At 32.2% G+C, this 18,789-nt stretch overlaps 1 protein-coding gene across 1 annotated transcript; it reads left to right on the top strand.

Annotated features, from left to right (window-relative positions):
* The first annotated feature begins 10,616 nt into the window (after positions 1-10,616).
* On the top strand, positions 10,617-12,087 carry LOC133295952 (GATA transcription factor 12-like). Its single transcript, XM_061494890.1, has 2 exons — positions 10,617-10,916; positions 11,350-12,087. The coding sequence occupies exons 1-2, from the start codon at positions 10,617-10,619 to the stop codon at positions 12,085-12,087; spliced, it is 1,038 nt and encodes a 345-aa protein (XP_061350874.1).
* Positions 12,088-18,789: the final 6,702 nt, after the last annotated feature.

The following is an 18,789-nucleotide window of genomic DNA, read 5'->3' as shown; positions in this document are numbered from 1 at the left end:
CCTGTTGGGATTTGTCCATTAAAATTGTTGTATGATAGGTTCAAATCACCGAGAAAAGACAAAACAGTCATGTTTTGAGGAATTTCTTCCGAAAGGTTATTATTTGAGAGATCAAGAGATTCAAGATTTTTCATGCCTCCAATCTCCTTTGGTATTGTTCCAGTGAAATGATTGTGAGATAAGTTTAATGATTGAACTTTAATCAGCCCAAATAAATCTGAGGGTATTTCTCCTGACAAATTATTAGCAAAGATAAGTTTATTTCACCTTCTAACCTCAAGTTTTCAAGAGCAAGCTTTGTAACCCTGCCTGTATTGTTGTCGCACTGGACTCCTATCCATGCACAACAGTCTTCTTCGTTTGACCATGTGAAAAGGTGGTCAGATTCAGAACTATTGATTATGCCTTGTTTGAAGAGTAAAAGTATCCCTCGATCCTTCTTGTTACAATGAACAGCCATGTGATTATTGCTAGACATGCTTATGTGGATTGTGGTTACAGATAAAAACAAAACCAAAAGAAATGGAGTTTGTGAAGTAAAAGTCACCATAATTGATGGAACATGAGAACAAGGGCTGATTCAAATGGGATTGCTGAGTGATGTTTGATTACTACTTTACAAGATCAGAGTTGAACAAGAATACTTAGAAAAAATAAATAAATAAATAAAATGGAAGACTTGGAATTGTGAAGTTTGTTTGAAAATCATGTTTTGAAAAATATCTTCTTTCAGCAATAAACCATCTAATTGAATTTTTTTTTTTTTAATCAACATTAAAATTTGAACGAGTCAATCACTCGAAAATAAGCCTTTTGCTCTTGTCTTTTTTGCACAACTAAGTAATATTTTACTTAAATGAATAATAGGCTGGATCAGCTGAAGTGCATAACGAGCCGAGCCTAAGCAATATTTCTTAGCCCATGACTGTTTTCGTTTTTTAACACGTTCCATAGACATTGTATACTCCAATAACCACAACTGAAAACATATTATGGGATTGTTATTGAAATCTTATCTCAAAAGATTCAAGTAAAAGAAATAGGATTCAAAATTAAATTCAAATCAAAATGATTGTTTATTTACTTATATTGTCTTTTTTGCCCAGCTAAGATCAAAATATTTAAGAAACTCGACTTTTACAGAGTAAAAGAGAGCAACAAAATTATTACATGAGAAAGGATACTTGTACAAAGTATGCAAATGTAAGGATATATATATATATATATATATATATATATATATATATATATATATATGGCTTATTATTTCTCAAGCTGCCGGAAATAAAGTAATCTCCGGCTACTAAATCATAACCGTACAAAGATAGATTAATGGTGATAAAGAAAGAGAGAGAAAAGGGGAATCATAACCATTCAAAAGGGAATCATAACTATTCAAAGGTGAATCAATACATATAAGGAAATAAATAATCAAAACGACGTAGTTTTGGGGTGGCCAGAGATAAATTTGTCTCCTGCAGCTTGAGAAATGTTTTTCTCATATATATATATGGAAAAAATATTTCTCAAGCTGCTAGATATAAGTTTATCTCCGGCCACCCCAAAACTACGTCGTTTTATTTATTTATTTCCTTATATTAATTGATTCACCTTTGAATGGTTATGATTCTCTTTTTCTCTCTCTTCCTTTATCACCATTGATTCATCTTTGTACGGTTATGATTTAGTAGCCGGAGATAACATTGTCTCAAGTAGCTTGAGAAACGCATTCAGCCGGAGATAATATATGGGCTTATCGTTTCTCAAGCTACTTGAGACAATGTTATCTCCGGCTACTAAATCATAACCGTACAAAGATGAATCAATGGTGATAAAGGAAGAGAGAGAAAAAGGGAATCATAACCATTCAAAGCTGAATCAATTAATATAAGAAAATAAATAAACAAAACGACGTAGTTTTGAGGTGGCCGGATATAAACTTATCTCAAGCAGCATGAGAAATATTTTTCCCTATATATATATATATATATATATATATATATATATATATATAGGGGAAGGATATTGTAACAATCAAGTTGTGTTACTACCAAGTTACAACCAATCAATCTCACCGTTAGATCGATTATGTTGATCCAACAATTATATTTATTTTCATCTTTGTATGGTCATGATTTCCCAAATTTAATACTTTATATTTATTTTCACCTTTGTATGGTTATGATTTTTCATATTTAATGCTTTCACTTTAAATATGGGGAATCATAACCATACAAAGATGAAAATAAATATAACCATTGGATCAACATAATCGATCTAATAACGATGAGATTGATTGGTAGTAACATACAACTTGGATCCTTTCCCATATATATAGGAAAAAACTACTCTTATGCTACACACCCTTCGATAATTGTGTCACATTTTTCTTTTGTTTTCTTTTTATTTTTCAGATGGTGGAGCCCACAAATTTATCTTTATAACATGAGACAACTTATCTTCTTTAACATGAGATTAATAAAACCCATATATATATATATATATATATATATATGAAAAAATATTTCTCCGACTACTTTTAATTAATTAATATCTTATTTTTTAATAAATAATATTTTATTTTATTTTTAATACAATAATATCTTATTATTTTTTAATAAATTAATATATTATTATTTTTCAATAAAATAATATCTTCCTCTTACTCTCCCCATCAAAGTCAAAATTGAAACTTTATCTTGAAGAAGACGTTTATATATGTGATGAAAAATCTCATTTTTCCTTCAATGTCCTTGAATAGTGGAAGAACAATAGCTCAAAGTATAAAATTTTATCAAAGATGACAAGAGACATATATTAGTTGTTCCAATCTTTACAGTAACATTAGATTCAATATTTAATGTTGGAGGAAGAGTTATTGATGTTTATCGTTCTAGCTTAACTGAATAGACTAGGGTGTTAAAAGAGTCATGGACCTTTGGCTGGCCTGTGTAAGCCTGACCTGACCCGTCTATTTTGGTTGTTGGATACAGACTTGGACTTGTGTAAAGCTCATTTAATAAAAAAGTCTCAGGCTCCAGTTCAGAAGTCTAGCCTTAGAGCCTATTAGGGTGGCCTACTATACTAACTTTTATTTTATATTTTTTATACTACTCATTTATTAAACACAACTTAAACAAAAAGCATTAATTTATTTAATTGAAATTGTTTTATAACTTGTGATATTATAATTGAATGTCAAAAATAATTTGACTTTTTTTTTTTATGTAAGAGGAAGAAACAATATCGCAATATATTAAATTGTTGATACTAGTACATTAAGTTGTTTACGCAAAATTTGTAGTCTTTTGTTCTTTTGGATATGCAGAATTTTATACTACTTTAGTTTATTAGTTAAGTAGACTTTTTGAATGACTTTGTTCAATATTAAGTTGTTTGGATATACATTGAAATTATGAATCTCTGTGAAATTATTAGTTTTGTTGATCGTATATTTTGTTTGGATAAATTTTTGTTATCTTATTTTTTTTAACAGTTTAACAAGCTAAGTCAAGTTTTTATTTTTTGTAAATAAGTCAGGTCACAGACTGATAATTATATTTATAACATGTTACAGGCTAGGTTAGTTTAACATATTTAAATACAAGCTTAGTCTTTTAAGACCAATGCTCAGCCCAACCGATTCTATTAACACCACTAGAAGAGACAAATTCAAGCATTAATTTGTGGAGGAGATTGGTTACGCAATACATATAATTTAAAGAAAAAATAAAAGGTATAATTTAAATTATTTTTTAATTTGATGATTTTTTAATTAGATATTAATATGAATATAATATTATTTATTTCCTAGTAAGATGAGTCAATATTATATGATATCAATTTGATCTTGTGAATGTGCTTTAATTGATCTAGTTATACAAATTACAATTCTAATCCTATTGGTGGTGTGTATGAAGCAAAAAGGTCAACAAAATCTGAATATTTTAATAAAGTTTTGATGATGTTGTTGAATAATTTATTGTCTTTAACTTTTGGCTTTTGTAATCATCACAATTATCATTTTTGCTGAGTAGAAAATTTTACTACATGACTGAGTGAATATATTCCTTTTTTTAAATATTCTACTTCCTTGTCATTTTTTTTTGTTTTTGATTTATAGCAACATAGGGTGTGCATGACAACCTTCCCGGAATCAATTCTTTTTTAATTTCTGTTCCCGGGAACAGAAATGGATAGGAAACTCGTTTGGTAAAACCGTTTTATTTTTTTGTTCCCGGGATGAACCGGTTTAATTTTTGTGCTGGGGAACAGAAAAAAGAATCAAAAAATTTCTACTTTTTTGTTCCTGGGCACAAAACGAGAAACACTTATCCTTCTCAATCACTCTCCACCATCGTACCACTAGTGTCGTCGTCACCACCACGATGCCATCACCACCTCCACCTATCACCACCATAACTACCACCATCACCATCACCACCATAACTACCACCATCACCATCACCACCATCACAACTACCGCCGCCACCGCCGCCGCCACCACCACCATCACCACTACCGCCATCAACCACCACCACCATCATCGCAACCACCGTCGTCACCACCCCATCGCCATCACTACCACCACCACGATGCCACCACTACCTTCTCCACCACGTCACCAACCACCACTAGTATTGCCGCAGCCACTACCGTCACCACCACTGTCGTCGTTATCGTCGCCACCAACCACCACCACCATCACCATCGTCACAGCCATTACTATCGCCACCACCACCATTACACCACTTCCGCCACTACCATCACCACGCCATTGCCACCACTACCACCTCCGCCACCGCCGCAACCACTGCCACCACCACCACCACCACCAACATGATGCCTTCACAACCACCACCACCATGCCACTACTACCATTGTTGCCGCCATCAACCACCATACCCACCACCATTGTCGCAACTACTGTCGTCACCTCCACCACCACCATCCCCACCACTACCACCGTTGCCGCCACCATTACCACCGCCATCGTAGCATCCACTACCGTCACAACCACCACCACTATCTTCACCACGTCTTTGCCACCACCACTACCGTACCGCCGCCGCCACCACCACAACCACACCATGTTGAAAGGAAAGTGAAACACAATTCTCATTCTCGGAATAAAAATAGAACATGTTATCAAACACATTTTTTTCTCAGGAACTGTTCCATAGCACAGAAATAGAAAATAATTGTTTCTTTTCTGAAACAGTGCTAAGGAATATAATGATTGTCATGCACACCCATAGTTAAATTGTTAATATTTTGGGTTGTTAACTTGTGTGCATAGAAAATAAACATATTCCATCATATTAAGCATACAAAAGAAATAAAATAATCATAACATATATTTTACGAAGTGCTATATGACATTTCTGAAGGCTTGGTAGGCTAGACAAGGGAGTCCAAGCCTTATATTTTTGAAAAACAAGCCAAGCTAAACTTGTAATTTGGTTTATATAAGGCTAACAAGTCAAATCAAGCTTGAAATAAATTACACAAACCTAACTCATTTAGGTCAAAGTCTGACTTGAACCAGCTCATTTATACTCACAAATATATGTATAGTTCAATTCTACTTTACAGCTTTTTGTGTAAATATTTCCACTATAGTTGGGACGTTACAACAAATATGTGTATAATTAGAATTATATATTAAATATTATACTAAAATTAGAATGTTATGTATGTTATAAATGTGTGTAGATCTGTCAAAATGGGTCAGCCCGTCCCATTTGGCCCTAGCCTATGTGGGTTAGAGCTAAAAAGCCCACAGGGCCAAATGAACATCAATAATCAAGGTCCGCACGGGCCAAAAGCCCTATTGGTTAGGGTCAACCCACGTGCCATCCAAAATTATAATTTCACAAATTTTTTATCATATTCAATACATTAAAAAATATTTTAACAAATAAATTTTTAACACTTTCTTAACATATTTTATACAAATTATAAATTTTTATAATTTAATTTTTTAATAAAATAAGATTTGTACATAAATATACAAGTGAAAATGTAAACAAAATTTTAATATAAGTGAAAATATAGTTACTACTTTTACTAAATTCATTATTAAATGATGCCATCAAATAAATTTTTTTTCACCGGGAGTCATAACAGAATACAACAATTATAGTGGAAAACTAAAAGTAATGATAGAAAAATTATTTTAATACTAGTATTGAATAATCGCTCTTAGTATGTTACATATTTGAAAGTAAAATAATTGATTTTCTTTAACTACTACCGTTACAAAAAAAAGTTAGTTATTATTATCCACAAAATTACTAAAGTGCATTGTATACGATATGTTTCAATATAAATTTGGATGTATAACATGCTTAGATGTCAATAGAAAATTTTATTTTTATTGATGCGTAGATGAAAATATTTGTTAAAACATATCACTGCTGAAAAATTCATTTTTGTTGTAAAATATTATTGATGAACTTTCATGTGGTTCATAACATGTGACTCTTAGGTTTTCATGACCTTTGATATATTCTATAATCATCACTCTAATGGTGTGTTGAATTGTAGAATACATCCAAACGGATATTATAAAATATTGTGGATGACCTTTCACAAGGATTATTGATGACCTTTTACATGGATTATTGATGACATTTCACATTGATTATGGATTACCTTTCATGGATTATGAATGACCTTTCACATAGTTCATAACATGTGACTCTTTGTTTTTCATGACTTTCAAGTTTAAAAAAACATCTAAGATAGGTTTTTATATAAGACTTTTTGCTCATACTTATTCTTATTTTATTCTTTCTTTTATTTTATTTTTACACTTTATTTTCCTTTCTTTCGTATTTCGCTTTCTCTTATATTCTCCATCAAATTCACAATAATTTTTACTTATTTTTGATTAAAGAAAAAGTTTGGCCCGCGAGTCAACCCTAACCCAGCCCTGCTAAATTACAGAGCTTTGAAGATTAGGGCTAAAGAAGGCCCTACCACAAAAAAACCCTAATGGATTAGGGCCAAATATAATACTTTGCGGGCTGACCTGCGGGCTTTAACCCATTTTGACAGCTCTAAATGTGTGAGACTAACAACCTATTTGGATGAGTTTTTTCTCTCTGCAAAAACTATTTTTTTTAAGAAAAAAAAATTCTCGAAAAAAGTCAAATATTTTTCAAAAACCTGCTTTTTTTAGAAGCTAAAAATTTTAGCTTATAAAAAAAGCAGAAGTCAAAAGTCAAATATTTTTTTTTAAAAAAGTAAATAATTTTTTTAAAATTTAAATAGCTTTAACTTTTATAAAAATCACTTATAAAATAAAATGATGTATAATATTTTTTTTGGAAGCCCATCCAAACAGCCCGAAGTTGAAGAATTACTACTTTATATATTTTTTTATTTAGTGATAACATATTCATAAACGAACTTGTTTGGTACATTCTATAGTTAAAATAATTGAAAATTTTAAATACATTTTTTTTCTTCAAACAATAGACATCTTGAAAATCTTTGACTTCTAATAAAAGAAAGAAAGTGAGAACAATGTATTAATGATTAAAATTGTTCCATGTATATAATTTCATTTCAAAGGAGTCAATCAAATTTCTTTTAAGATAACGGAGATTTATCAGATTAAATGATTAAAATATTGTTAATTAACTTATTCTTCTCCCTAAGTTGTATTATTAAATATTATTCAATTGATTCATATATTTCTTTGAATAATGTGTAAGGGGGCGTTTGGTTGAGGGAAATTTTTTATGAATAATAGAGAAATAAGATTAGTGGGGAAATAGTTGAAAAGTGGATTTGGTAGGAAAAAATTTTACCGGGTAAATTAAGTAACTTTGGTAAAGTCTATGTTTGGGTTTTGATAAAATATAGATAGGAAAAAAATATGTTATGACAAAAATACCCTTATTTTAAAAAAAAAGGTATTCAGCCTTACCCATATACCCTTAGTCTAGTCAGAGTTCATTCACTCACTAATACTATCTTTGAGAGTGACACAAAATCTGTACCAATCACTAGAGTACCATCAGAATCAACATTTAATACTGGAGGAAGAGTTATTGATGCCTATCGTTTTAGCTTGGCTGAAGATAGCATCCAAGAATATTCGGCGGAGATTGGCTACGTAACAGGTATGACTTGAAGAAAAAACAAAAGGTATAAATTTAATCAATTGAAACTGTTTTAATAGAAATTTGACTTTATTTTTTATGTATGAGGAACCAACATCTCAGAATGTGAGATTGCCTGTATGAATCTATTAAAAGATTTTTTTGTTTCTTAATCTTTTTTTTTTGTTCTTTATTCTTGTTTTTTATTTTCTACATTTATAAATTGTTTGCCAACTTATGTAATCTTGGAATTGTTTTTGTAGGGGAGAAGATGAAGAGAAGTTTTTTGCTATTACAAGCATCATGATGTGTTTGTTGGATTCATATAGTTATTTTAATTTACATAGTATAAATTTGTTTGTTGGATCTGATAAAATATATGTTATTTAGTTTGAACATTTTGATTTTGAAAGTGACTTACATGTAGATTGTGATGAATTTTGTTATGATTCATGATTCTGTTGGGACGTTGAAATTGTAATTTTTGTTTTAGCAACAAAATTTGAGTGTAGTTGATTTATGTTTCTGCTTAAAAGTTAAAAATTATTAGGCTAAGAGATCGAGGCAGACCATTTTTTTATAAACTGATCAAGACAAGCTAACAGTTAAACTCTACTAGACTCGGGCTAGGCCAAATTAAAATTTTTCTTGAACTTTTCGAGGTAAAATTCGGCCTAACAAAACTCACTTTCACCCCTAATCATGCTTATAGGTGTTTATCTTGTTTTTTCCCCTCTTTGACGCACGCGGCTTTGGCCTTCTACCATGTGTATTTGGTTTTACTTGCGAGTTGCGAGAGCTGTTTTTTTATTGGGTTTTATTATTCTCCTTCAACATAAGATAAGTATCTTATGTTGTAGAGATAAAATAGGTGGGTCCCACCATTACAAAAAAAAAGAAAAAAGTGAGGTGCGGAAATCGAAGTGAGAGAGTAGGAGAAAAGTAATCTTATGTAAAAGGAGAGTAATATTTCCCTTTTTTATTTAATCTGAGCCATTAAAATGAGCCTTTACAAGTCAAATTTATTTTAACACCTGACTCGCTCGTAAATGTTAGCTGTCAACGCAAGGTGAAAAGTGAGAACCGAATTGGAAGGCACTCTGAATTCCGCCACACGTGTACTACATCCTCACCCTTCATCACTCCAGCTTCGTGCTTTAGTACACCCAATCCCAATGTTAACATTAAACTAAGTAACTAACCACTTATTTCAAATCAACCTTAGTAAATATTAAATAATCCAGTACTAAAAAAATATTAATATTAGTATTATAAGATAAAAAAGAAAGCCCAGCTCCCGAGAAACCAAATGTGAAAAAATAAATAATAAATAAAGCAGAGGAGGAATCGGGCATTAAACTTCGACGATTGATGCCTAATGCACTTCTCTCAGCGACAAAACTGTTTGATCGCTTCCTTCGGGATTGAATTTAATACATAATCACCCTTTTTTCCCCTGTTTAATTAATGCCTATACTTTAAAAACCTACCTATGGAATTTGAAATGGAAAATGAGTTTACGTTTTTAACCCTTGAACCTTTTGTAGTGCCCAGGTTGATATTCAAAGCAAGCTTTGGTACTTGATGGGTAAATTGAGCCAATTAACGAGAAAATGATTACGTTGCGTGCGTACATCGCCTCATCATTTCATTTTTTCTAGTTCGTACAACTCGCCTGATCATCATCACGTTCCACGTGCAACTATTTCTTTTTTCCGCATCAAGTGTGTCCATATTTTGATGTCATAAGATGTGTCTACCTTAAGCTATAGATGTAGGTACCTTAAGCATATGCCCAAAATAATTGAAGTGCGTGTGTATACTATGCACTTCTGATTCAATATTTTTCATTCCACTAGCTCCAAAATTGGATAGTGGCTGAGTACATTGGAGGTGGTGAAATTACTCGAATTTGAAAGACATTGGATTAATAAACCAAGCTTCAAAATATTACCACGTATATATAGCCGACTATATAAGATTTTATTACAACGAGGAGAAAACTGGTAAACAAAGTGTAAAGTGGTAGGAAAAGGGAAAAGGGAAAAGGGCATCAAAGTAACTTCAATCCCAAATTCCTTCTGTTTCTTTTAACTCAATTAAAGCCTCTACATCTATATTTTAGGCTCTTATTTTTTTTGAGTCAGAAGACTTTTTTCCTCTTCGTTTTAAAAAAGGAAAACGATAAGAAAATTTAAAAAAAAAAAAATTAAAAAAAGTCCTCTAATTTAGGTGTCTACTTGTCCCTTTCAAGCGCAAATAAACCCACTTCTCCTTCTCTCTCTCTCCAGTCTCCACTCAAAACCACAACTTCTCACACTTTGTGCCTCAAATAAATACCCTACACTTTCTCACTCACTAATTTTCTTCACTACCCTCGTCATCATCATCACCATCATCTTCTTCTTCTTCATTGTACCTCCTCACCCAGAACCTTAAAAATTTAGCTTCAACATCCAAACACACAGAAGATCAATTATTCTTAATTACATATTCGTAGCCATGGAAGCACCCAAGTTTTTCCAGAGCAGCTTTTGCCCACAATTCCCCTCCGACAACAAGAGCAATAATAACGCCAGCGCTACCGACCACTTCATCGTCGAGGACCTCCTCGACTTCTCCAACGACGACGCTATCATTACCGACACCACCTTCGACTCCGTGCCCGGCATCTCCACCGATTCTTCCACCGTAACCGCCGTTGATAGCTGCAACTCCTCCTCCTTCTCCCCCAACCTCGTCGCCGATATTGGTTGCCGGAATATCTCCGACGGAAATCTCTCCGGTGACCTCTGCGTTCCGGTATATTACATATATTACATTATTTCCACACAAAAATATCAATATTCAATAAAAAAAAAAGACCCCATGGGTAACGTGCAGGCCCTCCAACAACGTGAATACCATTTTCATATTTATCTATTTTTTTTTTTTTCAAATTTCTTCAAAATTGCTAAGCCATGTAAAAACATATATCACAATCAGTTTTGTCCTTTTTATATTCCAAACCGTTGTTCTGTTGCCAAGAATTTCAGGAAGAAAAAAAAAAAAGTGGGTATAAGTACAACAAAATTTTGCATATTTCCCGGTTTAAAAACTAATTTCCTTGCAATAATTCCTTCATTTAATACGAAATTTTAAAATGAAATATTTAGCTGAAGATAACATTATCCTGCAAGAAAATTAATAATGTTATGTAGAACTAATTGCTTGTGTGGTTGAAATTTGAAAGCAGTATGATGACCTAGCGGAGCTAGAATGGCTTTCAAATTTTGTGGAGGAATCGTTTTCAAGCGAGGACCTGCAGAAGCTGCAGTTGATATCAGGAATGAAGGCGCGACACGACGACGCATCAAAGGCCCGTGAGTTTCACTCCGAGCCCAACCGAAACAACCCGATATTCAACAACGAAGTGTCGGTTCCAGCTAAGGCCCGAAGCAAGAGAACCCGTGGGCCCCCATGCAACTGGACCTCACGATTACTCGTTCTGTCCCCAACGACGTCGTCTTGTTCTGATCCTGACTTCATAATTCCCACCCCTACTTCGCCCTCCGTTGCGGCTTCGCTCCCCTCGAAAAAACCGGCAAAGGTTGCTCCGAGGAAGAAGGAAGGCGGCGACGGCAGCGGCGGGGACGGACGCAAGTGTCTGCATTGCGCCACGGACAAGACGCCGCAGTGGCGGACTGGGCCCATGGGCCCAAAGACGCTGTGCAATGCTTGTGGCGTGAGGTATAAGTCGGGCCGGTTGGTGCCCGAGTACAGGCCCGCGGCGAGCCCGACGTTTGTGCTGACGAAGCACTCGAACTCGCACCGGAAAGTGCTGGAGCTGCGAAGGCAGAAGGAGATGGTGCGGGCCCAGCAGCAACAGTTCCTACAACATCATCATCATCAGAATATGATGTTTGATGTATCCAACGGTGACGATTACTTGATCCACCAACATGTGGGACCCGATTTCACGCAGCTGATCTAGTAGATTGCTAGTGTAGGACAGCTACGGTGGAGCCTCGGGTAATTTTTTATTTGTAGCGGAGAGTAATATGAGTTCATTAGAGAGAATTTCGTTTATTATTTCTTTTTTCTTTTTTTCATTCGAATTTTTGTTAGGGAATATTTCTTTTACTAATTCAAACTTTTTGAGTTTATGCACACTGGTCTAACGATGACTCTAATGTTTCTTGAAGTCGTTATTATTTAGGCCATAATACTCAAAAAATTTCATTTTTCGCGGTATTAATCTTTAGTGGTTTTCTTATTCTTTGTTGGTTTCCTTTTTTATTTAAAAAGGTTGACTGTATCTCTGTGCAAATAAGCAACCAAAAATAAAAATAAAAAATGGAGCGCTCAACTCAGTAAATCATGGTTTGCATGGAATTACTTCAAGGTTTTGCCAAGTCTTATTCCTTTTCTGGCAAAGTAACTACACGTAATTTATCCAAAAAGAAGAAGAAGAACGGTTTACGTAATGTTGTTAGTATACCCAAACAATTAAGGACTTGAGTTGAGGTACCAACGGGCATATTTGACAGAGAAGAAATTTCTTTTACTGAAAAAAATAATTTTTGAAAATATGATGAGAACTTTGTTTTTCTCGATAAGTTATTAAAATGTGTTTGGTAAGTCAATTTTTTTTCAAAAATAGTAAGTTAATTTCACTGATGTTGTATGTTACATGAGAAAAAACAATTTCACCCTTTCAATGATAATCTTCACCAACTATTTTACATAAAAAACAAATGATGGGAAAAAAAATTTCAACCATATTTTTACTTCACCACCTATTAAATATAGACAAATAATTTTCCCCAACTTATTTTTCTTGAATTTTTTTTTTCTCCTCCTACCAAACGGCAGTGAAAGCAAAAGATGAAGATATAAAAAAATATCATGTACGTGCATTAATTTCATCTTACCTCAAAATTAGTACATGAATGAGTGGGGGTATAACAAATATTCAAATAATATCTTATAATAATTGCATACGTAGGCATTTATTCGTGTCAAACTCATCATTGACGAAATGTACATACTAGCTGTGTCCTGGTGAGCTAATGTTTTTGGATTTTAGGTAAATGATACTTTCTCTTAGTGTGCAGAGATAACCATAGTTCCTAACAGGACCGCCGAAATTTAATATGAGGGGATCAGATCAAATATAAATAATATAAAGAAATTCTCAAGTTTTTATTTCTTTCATTTTCTTCTAATTTTGTATACGTAAATTTTGTCTGACAATACAAATTATATCATTTATATAAGTTTTTTTCATAACTAAAAAGATTCTATAAACAATTAATTTATTTGGTAGGTGCGAAAGACTAAAGTAAAGATAACAAAGTTAGGAGACAATGGCATACACTATTCTCCCTCCTTCAACCATTAATTCCCAATAATATAAAAATTCTTTTAATTATACTTGTTATAATATTTTTTGCATATATAAAAGATTAAATTTGGTCATTTTACATAATTTTACATATGATGCCCGGCTTCATGCATAAGGGTTGAATTACTAAATAAGAATAAGAATAATTCAAAATCTCCGAAATTCATCCTTTTAATAATTTTTTTAATTACGAAATAAAGAAAGCATCAAATATTTTTTATATTCCTAAGATTTTCCCTTCTTTTTTACCTAAAATATTTTCAAGGAATAAAAGAATCATGAAGAGAACGTTTTAGGAGAATATCACGAAACTCCGAGAAGAGAAACTAGGAATATCATGTAATTGTTTTATTTCTCGCAACAAAAATAACTCATAATAATAAGAAAGATATATATATATATATATATATATATATATGGGTTTTATGTTTATCATTTAACATAATATAACTTCACTTTCCTACACACACATTAAAGAGGTGGGGTTCACGTGTTTTTCTTTCTCTTTCATTATTCCACTTTCTCTCTCCCTTTTGATGTAAAAATTAAAAACAACACTTACATTATGTTACATAACACTAATAAAACCCTATATATATATATATATATATAAACCAGCAGCCCCAAATTAAAATTCCTAGATAGTGCTGCAGCCAGAGTACGTTAGTCGTATCATTTAGAAAGAATATGCATTGATCCCGAAATTGAATTTGGCAGAGTCATAATATGAATATAGATTAAGTTACAGGAAAAAAAAATCTGCATGAATTTCAGTGAAAACAAATTGTGCTTACTCCGATAGGGTGACAGGGAAAAGAATGTTATTATTAGCAGATTCATTGAAACAGATTTTTAATATATATGTATAGAGAAATATTACTTTCCTTTTACATGAGGTAACTTATCTCATTTTCTCTCATTTCTATTTTTGTACTCCACTTTTTTTTTTCTTGTAATAGTGGGACCCATCTATTTTCTCTCTACCACATAAGATAACTATCTTATGTGGAAGGAGATTAATAAAACTCATATGTATAACATCGTTTTCCGTTAGGTACTTAGAATATCTATACACAATAAACTGGTATTTTTTTTTTTTTTATTACTACGTATTATTATTTTATTTATTTTTAGCTACCCCTTCCATGGCTTGTGGTTCACCGATCTTAAAAGCACAAAACTCAATGGGTGTATCAGTGTATACGTACAAGTTAAGTTTCTTGTTCTTTTTCTTTTCTTTGAGTGTTTGAAGTTTTGTAGCTTGGTTTTTTATGCACGTGAAAGAATTATTCATGCTTCGCCAACCACGTTAACATTGCATGTGATTGGGGATAAGTTCTATGGAACTTTATATGGGGGGTCACGAGATTAAAAAGGGAAAATTCAAAGCCACTATAAATTCTTTTACCAGCTCCATGTGATTGTTGTATTTTGAACTAACGGAGTTATTCAAATGAATAATGCAAAATATAGTATACTCTGGGTGTGTGTAGGATCCCAGGCAACACAAATATTATTTAACAATCCAAGGTTTTCTCTAGTTAATTAATTACATTATCATAATCAAATTATTCATTTAATTATAACACCAAGTTTTTCTCTTTGCTCTAAATTGTATCTTGTGTGTCTTATTCAATCATATTATAAAAGTCCCAAAATGATATGTACGTGCAGGGAATAAATTAAACTGAAAAGAGGAAAACAAACAATTGTGTTTTAGCCAAAGTTCTTATTTATAAACGCTCAAGCATATTTATTAAATAATGATGAATTATTAGAGGGAGTAGGAAGTTGAGTTTGCGGTGGTCACATGACACTCTCATATGGACCAACGCTCATGCAGTTAGGTCAGGAGGGTTTTTTATGAATAAATGGCACACTACCACCGCCCACTATTATAAAGTGATACATTGATGAATTTAATTTTTATGAAATATGCAATGATTTTATTTATTTTTTGGTTTGTTAACATTATAGGATTTTTTTTAAAAAAAAAAAATCACTGGGGTAACACACAATGCATTATATAATGTGAAATTTAAATTGAATCAAAATTAATTGTATGGGAAAATGAATTTTCTATTCAAAGAATTAAATTAACTAATCCAAAATATGACAAAATAGTGTCAATAATATAAGCCCATTTCATATCTTATATAAATATGTCAACTCATTTGAAGAAATATTACCGATACATTAATTAAGTGAAAAAACTCTGTTTATAAATTAAAATTAAGTCCAGTAATATGATGATAAACAGAAAAGCCAATATAAATAACTTTGTTTTACACATCACATGTCCCTTACCCTTAGCCCATTGTAAAAAATATTCAAGATTCAAATTATATATCGTTTGAAAAATGCTTGTTTCGGCATTTAATTAATTAAAAATACTGAGATCTAGCTATGGGATTTTTTTTATTGAATGTAATTGACCAGACGTTCTGATTTCATTTTATTCTTTCCTACATTGCACTTCTTTACAAAGTTCTTTCCTTCTTTATTCTTTTCATTTTTTCTTTCTAATTTTTATTGTTGCCCCTTCTGTTTGATCGGGATATTCTTTGACCCATTTCGATCTTGATATAAATTTTTTAAACGATTATGAAATATTTTAAATTAAACAAAACATAAATACAACAATATCAAGCTGCTTCGAATTCTTACTTTTGAGAAGAGAGAGAAGAAGAAAAACTTTAGTCGTCAGTCGTCACCATATAATTAATATACTAGATAATAGCAAGTTCAGATAACTATTATTTGACAATAAATTTTTCTGAACAACCAAGTTAGCAATCGAAAGGAAACCAAATAAAACCTATCAACCTCGGACATTAACCGATAAAGAATGAGGAAAGATAGCGTAAATAAAAGTACTATAGACATTTGTTGCTAAAGAAAGAGAATAAAAAAAATTATCAAAATAACATATGGTATAGGAATAATTTATACCGGTGTATAAATAAGATGTTTTGCATTTGGTTTTAACTGTTGATCCCTAGTGTATATAATGACTTTAATTTATCAATTACGTACATAAGCGAAATGTATCTAGATCAACGACTAAGATTAAGAATATAACTTAAAATTATCCTAATAACTCTATGTATACTCACCAAGAAGTTATAATTGCTTTGATATATATATATATATATATATATATATATATATATTGAAAAAGATAAAATTTCTACTTAAATATTGGTGTCTCCATAAGCACTAGGTCATATCTTTGACCAAACCACAGAATCAAAAAGGAAATAACTTGAATCAGGAAATAACTTGAATCAGGAAATAACTTGAATCCATTCCAATTTCTGCAAATGATATAACGCCTTCAACCACTGGGAATTATATATTATGTATATAATTAAATGATCATGGCAACGTGTAATGGTATTTAATACGAAGGGCTCCTCATCAAGGAATTTTGACGAAATTATAAAATTCGGCTCTGGATAGGGTATGCAAGTGTTTTCCATGTTCATGAAAAGTTTATGTTACTTTTCATAACCACTCCTAACTTTGGCAGCGCTTTCTATAACGGTGAAAGAAACTTGTCCAAGTTGCCATAACATGATGATCAATGACCTTCTAATGAAACAACCTCCTCATAATTTATAGTAATTAATAGACCGGAGGTCACCGTAATTAATTTAACAAGAGTTTTACACTGTTTGTGTGATGGGACGCGGGAGCTAACAACATATGATTCTTTATTTTACAGAAAGCTTACGGTAATTAAGAAGAGGAAACCAAAGTTGCAACACTCGAGACATACATTTGGATAAAAAAAATAAAAATGGGAATGAGTTTATTTCTCTTAATTAAAAGTCTTGAATTTAAAATTTAGAAATGAAAAAGTTGATATTGGGAGAATATGTCCCAAGTGCATGTCAAACTAGATTAAATCGAATTCGATAAAAAATAATAATAGAGGGAAAAAGGACTGAATGCCACATGCTAGTGCATCGTTATCACGGAGACATAGGCACTTTTGTCAAAGCTGTTTTCAGAGAACTTGGAAACATTGTTGTCACTGCTCGTTTACCTCCCCACTTTCTCACGGACACAACACGTTGCTCAAACATAATATTCAATATAATTTGAATAACTATACTGGAAGTGGATACTTCCCTAGGTGGCATGATTCCTTCCCTCTAATGAAATATTTTCTTATTTATTAACGTGCATGTCTTATGCCTCACTCATGGAAAGATGAACAAAGAGAGTAAATGACTGATTCTATCCTAATATATTCAGGAACAAGATTAGATATGATAGCGAAGTGTATCAGCAATTTTTTTAAAAATTCAGTATAAGTGATATCACCTAAGTACATCGTCTTTTTCAAACAATTAATAATTTAATCATTAAACTTTTTCAATTATGTACCCGTCACACTTTACCCTCACGGAGTTCTAAAACAATTATCTGAAAGGCATCCCAGCTAACAGAAACATTATATATAAGCACTAGCTTACACAAGAGAAGTTTCTTTTTATTTATTTATTTATTTGAGGGTGGTGATATGCGTCTAACATATGGAGATTTCTAAATAAAAGAAGTAAGGAATTAATCATAAATGTGTGAAAATAAGCTCATAAATGCAAGAAATATTGATTACTCCTTCTCAATCATTCTCTCACTCAATTTATTCATTTTGATAGCAGGAAACACCAAAAAGAAGTGAAAGAGAGAAGTTAAAATTGCATAGTCTCGCGCAAAAAATGGCGCGATCCGCGCGGATTTGGCACTGATCGCGCAGGCGTCATGAATGCAGTCCTTGATTTGTGGAGTCGCGAATTTGGCACTGATGCGCGGGCGTCATGAATGCATTCCTTGATTTGTGGAGTTTGATTAAAAGTGAAATTTAATCAAATTGATTATCAAAAAAAAAAAAAAAAAAAATTTAATCAAATTAATGAGAGGATTATGACCTGATTGATTGATGGAATTATGAGAAAAATGGAAATTTAATCAGAATTAATTCCAGGATTATGACCTGATTGAGTAGCTGGCTATATAAAGGAAGCAGAAACTCTAAAACAACATCATCTTGGGCTGGAGAGAATTCTTGGAGGCTCACGCTGAAGATCATTCATCTTCTTTTTCTTTTTGTTTTTATGAATTCTTTTTATTTTAAACTGTCAGACATGATTATGTCTGGCTAGTCTTTTTATATTGTGGTAAGGGTCACAACCCTTGATGTGAACCCCTTGTATTTTGGTTAAGTTTATGGTTAATTATTCAATTAAATTTATTTTACTCTGTTTTTTCATTCCATAA

The sequence above is a fragment of the Gastrolobium bilobum genome, unplaced genomic scaffold (genome assembly GCF_033153095.1).
Source record: "Gastrolobium bilobum isolate Gb01-03AN ecotype WA unplaced genomic scaffold, APGP_CSIRO_Gbil_v1 utg2195, whole genome shotgun sequence".
In the NCBI taxonomy this organism is placed as follows: Eukaryota; Viridiplantae; Streptophyta; class Magnoliopsida; order Fabales; family Fabaceae; genus Gastrolobium; species Gastrolobium bilobum.
The sequence above is the reverse complement of the archived record's forward strand: the minus strand, read 5'-3'. Positions and strand labels throughout refer to the sequence as shown.

What these genes read in the sequence shown, in the direction of transcription:
- LOC133295952 (XM_061494890.1), top strand. Translation starts at nt 10,617, where the DNA reads ATGGAAGCACCCAAGTTTTTCCAGAGCAGCTTTTGCCCACAATTCCCC. An exon ending in CCGGTGACCTCTGCGTTCCG is followed by an intron (nt 10,917 to 11,349) that starts GTATATTACATA and finishes ATTTGAAAGCAG; the next exon opens with TATGATGACCTAGCGGAGCT.